Here is a 6,244-nt window from a genome sequence, read left to right on the forward strand (position 1 = left end):
CCCCGAGCTCTTCATAGCTGAGTACGTGGGCCTAACTAGTTAGGAAAAAACGCGAGCATCGTCGCGGGATTGCCGTACATATGGCAAGGAGAGACGAAGCTCACTACAGGAAAATAGGATATTTTCGTCGGCCAGAAGCCGACGAAAATAGGGCAAATACCGACGAAAATAGCTATTTTCGTCGGCCAACCGACGAAAATAGGCCGACGAAATAAAGTCGACGAAAATAGGAGCTTTTTCGTCGGCTGCCGACGAAAATAATCATATTTTCGTCGGCCAATTCAGCTGACGAAAATATGGGCGTATTTTCGTCGGCCTAGGTGGCCGACGAAAAAAATGTCGCTATTTTCGTCGGCTTTAATGGCCGACGAAAATACTTGTCGTATTTTCGTCGGCTTTAATGGCCGACGAAAATAAATGGGTCCTGCTTAAAAAAAATAGCTGCATGTATTCTCATTCTCAATCCTACTGCTCTCTGAAATAATCAGATACATTCTTTGCCAATCCCCCAGGAAAGGCATTATGTGTTTCTTCTCCCTTCGCAATCCGTGAAAAATATATCCTGGTTCTCTTTTGCAATTTCCATGATCCAGTTTGGGAGAGAGATTAACACATCACCAGATCCAGTCTCTCCAGATCCATGAAATGACAACACAACCTAAAGATGTTTGTCAAAGAACACTCATTAGCCAATGTAAACAGGTCTCCAAAAAGGAGAAGTGGGAAAGTTTACAGAACTTTCTTTTGGAAGGATGTTAAGTATTTTGCTGCATTCGATGGTTGATAGAAAATACATCATATAAACTAGAGGTCCATTCCTTTTATGTCATAGACATTAGAAGTCTATGAATCAAAGTCCCTTAAGTTTCTATAATTTGTTTAGAATTTGTCCTCCTATAGGAGTTGGGACATCAAGCACAGACTGAAATAATACAACTAATCATCTTTAACATATTGTGTCCAGAATTCCATATCAATGCCTTATAAATCAGTACTAATAATGCACGGTAAATTTAGACAGGAATTCCTAACCTGAACTTTCAGCTTGAACTCTTTAATTATACCAAAAAGGTCCCTGTACCCAGACCACTCATATTTGCGAGGAATCCAGGCTTCCACGATCCCACACCAACAGTAAACAATGACCCCATCCACGTTCAAAGACTTCAGATGCCTTAGTTCAGTACGTACACCCTCTGGGTCTACCAATTGACAGTGGCTATTGATAATGCCCATCTGCAGGAAACAGTAAAAGCAAGAACTTGGTGCTGGGTCACAACTCTGGAAGTATTGAGAACATTCTGACAGAAATAATCCTGATGCTGGCTTCTCAGTTCTCATGATTTATTTTAAAAGCATATAAGCTTAAAAAGGATGGAATTACGTATAACATGTCAAATAAAGGCAAGATTGCTTAAAGATAGATAATAAATGAACAAATTGACACCACCAGGTTATCATATCAGACAACAAATCAAGAAGTTTGCTGGGAACTTACAGGCAGAGAAGCATAAACTGGTATATATGGAGTTTTTGTGTAATCACCTGCCAACATTGCCGATGATCTCAGTAACTGCTAGAGATTCAACACTCAGAGAAACATTGTCAGTCTAGCATAGTCTCTAAAAATGGTAAGGTACTACTGAAATCGTCAACGACGAGACTAGAACACTATTGCAAGCTGGAACTAGAACATTGTGAGCTATAATATGGCCATGGCAGTGGTTGATAAATGAAAGGAACACATAGACCACAAGTCATTACAAAGAACAATACAATAGGCCCTGAGTTCCTATCAGCAGGATGAAGTGCAGAATTATGTTATCAATTTATGTCAAATCAAACATTGTTTCCTTGAGAGATGTACATGAGCTTGCTTGAGCAACACAAAAGAGAGGTAGAGCATGATGGGCATATTGCAGTAATAACAAGTATTTTGTGGCGGCATATCAGCATAATGGGCTTATTCCAACACAAGATGAAGCTCACCTGACGAGGTCCGCATCGAAGGCCGAGGCGGCGGCGGGCGTGCCCCAGTGCTCGGCGGTGACGCGGGTGAGGTAGTCCCGATGGATGTCGAGGAGCGTGATGGAGGCGCCGCCGGTGGATGCGGGGACCTTGTCGGGCGCCGCGGTCGTGGCGGGGGCGGCGTCCGCGGGGAGAGGGTACTCCGCCACGCGGGGGTGCCAGAACTCGTAGATGCCGGTGCCAAAGACCTTCAGCATGGCTGAGGCAGCTCCCGGGGCTCACGAGGTTTAAGGTTTGGGCGGGATTCGCGTGGTTTGCGGGGTTTAGGGTTCGGGTGCGGCCGTGGGAGCGGGAGTGGGACGCGGCGGCGGGGGGGGGGGGGGGAGGGGGGGGCGCGCGGGGCGGCGGCGGGGGCGGCGGCGTTGGGGGTGGTGGCGGCGGGCCCGGGGGCGGCGGTAGGGGGGGCGCGCGCCCGAGGCAGCAGCGGCCGCGCGGGGGCGAGGCGGCGGCGGGGGGAGGGGGGGGAGGGGGGGCCGCGCGGGCGCGAGGCGGCGGCGGCAGGGGCCGAGGGGCGGCCGCGCGGGGGGGGGGCGGGGGGCCGCACGCCCGAGGCGGCGGCGGCTGCGCGGGCGCGAGGCGGCGGCGGCGGCGGCGGGGGCCGCGGGTCGGCCGCGCGGGGCGCCGGGGGGCGGGGGGCTCGGGCGCGGGGGAGAGAACACGCAGGTGTGGGCCGGGCCTTGCGATCGAACGGCGCTTTTAGGGTTTTCTATTTTCATCAGTCCAGTTGGCCGACAAAAACACATGTATTTTCGTCGGCCTAGGACTGGCCGACGAAAATAGTACTTTTATTTCGTCGGTCAGGGTCTAGCCGACGAAAATATGGACCATTTTTCGTCGGCCTTTGACTGGCCGACGAAAATAAGTTCTAATTTCGTCGGCCTGTGTTGGCCGACGAAATAAACTATTTATTTTCGTCGGCTTGATTTTAGCCGACGAAATTACATCTGGCCGACGAAATTGAGCTATTTTGGTGTAGTGGCTACCCCGAATGCAAACGACTCTGGGTGTTGTCGAAATCGCTCCTCATGAGCGTGCGTCCAACAAGTTAGGTAGAAACCAATCGAGAGGATCGAATTTGTTGGGAAAGAACGCGAGCATCGTCGCGCAACTGCCATGCTTCTAGCAAGGAGTTGAAATTGCCCCAAGTGCAACGACTCTGGGCGTAGTCAACATAGCTCCTTATGCGAGCCCATCCAACAAGTTAGGTGTAAACCAACCGAACGGATCGATCTTGTTGGGAAAGATGCGATCATCATCGCAAACGACCATCAAAGGTCATGGCGAGAAGTCGATAGAGCATGGACGTGGTTGTAGCCTCCGTCAAACTCGCGACAAGAAGTCGATAAAGCGTGGACGTGGCCGCAGCCTCCATCAAACTCATGACAAGAAGTCGATGTCTCATGAACGTGGCCGTAGCCTCCGTAAAACTCATGACAAGAAGTCATTTTATATAAAACATGCACGTGGCCATAGCCTCGTGTGTTCACAGAGAAATTTACAATCCGAATCTTGTGGCACGTAGCCTCCAAATTGATTCGGAAGAAAAAGACCACCTGAGCGCCCGGAGATCAGCTATCTCCGAACATTTTCTCATGGGTAGAACTTGCGTAGGTTCTGAATGTTCCAAGAGTTCAGAACATCTTGGCCCTCGGGATATTGTAGTCAATACGACCCCGGTCTTGTGACCTGCTTGATGACGAACGGACCTTCCCACCTTGAGTTGAGCTTGTGTAGGCCGGACTCGTCTTGGATGCGACGTAGGGCCAAGTCGCCTATGCTGAATGACCGTTCCCTCACGTTGCAATCGTGATATCGCTGAATCCCATGCAGATATCGGGCTGACTGAACAAGAGCGGTGCAGCGAGCCTCTTCGACAGAATTGAGCTCTAACTGCCTTGCTTCATCCGCCTCGCCTTCATTGTACATTTCAACCTGTGGGGATTTCCACATGATGTCGGCCAGTAAAATAGCTTCAGAGCCGTAGACGAGGAAGAATAGAGTTTGTCCTGTGGCTTTGGACGGCTGAGTCTAGAGCCTCCAGACGACATGTGGCAACTCGTGTATCCACTTTCCTCCTTTCTTGCTGTTTTCATCATAAAGTTTTTTCTTAAGGCCCTCAATTATCATGCCGTTCGCTCTTTCGACTTGACCATTGGCCCTTGGGTGTGCAACAAAGACATATTTAACCTTGATGCACGTATTTTCACAGAACTCCCAGAACTGGTTAGCTGTGAAGTTTGATCCCAGGTCTGTGATGATGGTATTCGGAAAGCTGAAGCGATGCAAGATATCAGAGATGAAATCAACAACCCGATCTGGCGTGAGCTTGGCTATCGGCTTGTACTCGATCCACTTGGTAAATTTGTCAATAGCCACCAATACATGGGTGAAACCGCCTGGCGCTGTTGTGAAGGGCCCAATCATATCTAGGATCCAGCAAGCAAACGGCCAAGATGGCGGTATGGTGATGAGACTGTGAGCCGGGACATGAGATTGCTTTCCAAAGAATTGGCAGTTTTAGCATCTCCGCACGAGGTCTTCAGCATCGATCACGGCAGTGGGCCACCAGAAACCAGCTCTGTATGCTTTTCCCACCAGAGTTCTCGAAGCTGCATGGTTGCCGCAAACGCCCTAATGTATCTCCCGCAATATGTCATAGCCGTCTTCTTTCGTGACGCACTTCATGAGCACCCCTGATCGTGCGCCACGCCGATAGAGCTTGCTATCGACCAGGACGAAACCCTTGCTTCTGCACATGACACGAGCTGCCTCTGTGCCTCTTGCGTCCACCCCTACTGGAAGTTTTTGATCCCGGATGAAGTCGATGTAAGCCTCTCTCCAGTCCTCCCCAAGCATCATAACCTCCCGATCAGGCTGTTGAAGGCCATCATCAGTGGTTACTTGAGGTGAGGACTTAATGGATGGCTGTTTCAGCTCCTGGATGAAAACTCCCGCTGGAACCTGTGCACGGGTGGATCCTAGCTTGGACAGTATGTCCGCGCCAACGTTATGCTCCTGTACCACATGGTGAATCTCCAGGCCAGAAAATTTATTTTCCAGCTTGCGCATTTCTTGTAAATAAGCATCCATCGTCTCCTTGTTGCAGTCCCACTCTTTGTTGACTTGCTGAACGATAAGAAGAGAATCGCCATATATAAGTAGTCGCTTGATCCCTGGTGATATCGCCAAACGTAGCCCGTGAAGCAAGGCTTCATACTCGGCTTCATTATTGGATACCTCCCAAAGGATCTGAAGGACATACTTCAACTGTTCGCCCCGTGGAGAAATAAATAGGACTCCGGCGCTGCCGTCGTCGATCTTGAGAGATCCATCGAAGTACATGGTCCAATGCTCTGGCTTGCCGACTGGAGTTGGAATTTGATTCTCTCTCCACGCAGCCATAAAATCGACTAGAGCTTGAGACTTGATTGCAGTGCGTGGCTTGAAGTTGATAGACAAAGCCTCCAGTTCCACTGCCCACTTTGAAATACACCCCGTGGCATCTTGATGATGAAGAATATCCGCCAAAGGGAAATCCGTAATCACAGTGATCTTGTACTCGTCGAAATAATGGCGCAACTTTCTTGAGGCAATCAGAATTGCATATAAAAGTTTCTGAACTGCCAGGTACCGCACCTTTGATTCGGAGAGTACCTCGCTGACGAAATATACAGGCCTCTGCACTCCAAACGCATGGCCTTCCTCGCCTCGCTCGACTACAATAGCACTGCTGACAACATGAGTTGTTGCCGCGATGTAGACTAGTAGATTTTCCCCCGGCAGTGGTGCTGTAAGGAACGGCGGAGGCTGAAGGTGACGTTTAAGATCTTGCAGGGCCCGCTCGGCCTCCTCCGTCCATTGGAACTTATCTTGGCGTTTCAGGAGCTTGAAGAAGGGTAGTCCTCTCTCCCCGAGTCGGGAGATGAACCTGTTCAGGTTGCCATGCATCCTGTTAGCTTCTGCACATTTTTTATTGTGGCCGGAGCCTCCATATCAGTGATGGCCGTGATCTTCACAGGAATTGCTTCAATTCCCCGGTTGCTGACGATGACCTCGAGCAATTTCCCTGATGGTACTCCAAAAACGCATTTAGTTGGGTTGAGCTTCCACCGAAATCTACGCATGCTGCTGAACGTTTCTTCCAAGTCTGCAATCAAGTCGTCGGAATTCCTGGTCTTGATGACCACATCATCCAATTAGGCTTCAACGTTCCGAT

General features: G+C 50.0%; 1 protein-coding gene across 1 annotated transcript; it reads right to left on the minus strand.

Moving 5' to 3' along the window:
• Positions 1-520: 520 nt before the first annotated feature.
• Positions 521-1,608, minus strand: LOC112882924 (beta-amylase 8-like). The gene is made up of 3 exons (XM_025948122.1): positions 1,499-1,608; positions 1,033-1,236; positions 521-658 (listed from the first exon to the last, which is right to left on the minus strand). Exons 1-3 carry the CDS (start codon positions 1,553-1,555, stop codon positions 521-523), a joined length of 399 nt encoding a protein of 132 aa, XP_025803907.1. The 5' UTR covers positions 1,556-1,608.
• Between the last annotated feature and the right edge of the window lie 4,636 nt (positions 1,609-6,244).

This window comes from Panicum hallii, chromosome 2, assembly GCF_002211085.1.
Source record: "Panicum hallii strain FIL2 chromosome 2, PHallii_v3.1, whole genome shotgun sequence".
NCBI lineage: Eukaryota > Viridiplantae > Streptophyta > Magnoliopsida > Poales > Poaceae > Panicum > Panicum hallii.

What these genes read in the sequence shown, in the direction of transcription:
- LOC112882924 (XM_025948122.1), bottom strand. Translation starts at nt 1,555, where the DNA reads ATGTTGGCAGGTGATTACACAAAAACTCCATATATACCAGTTTATGCT. An exon ending in CAGTTTATGCTTCTCTGCCT is followed by an intron (nt 1,237 to 1,498) that starts GTAAGTTCCCAG and finishes TGTTTCCTGCAG; the next exon opens with ATGGGCATTATCAATAGCCA. An exon ending in AGTTCAAGCTGAAAGTTCAG is followed by an intron (nt 659 to 1,032) that starts GTTAGGAATTCC and finishes AAACATCTTTAG; the next exon opens with GTTGTGTTGTCATTTCATGG.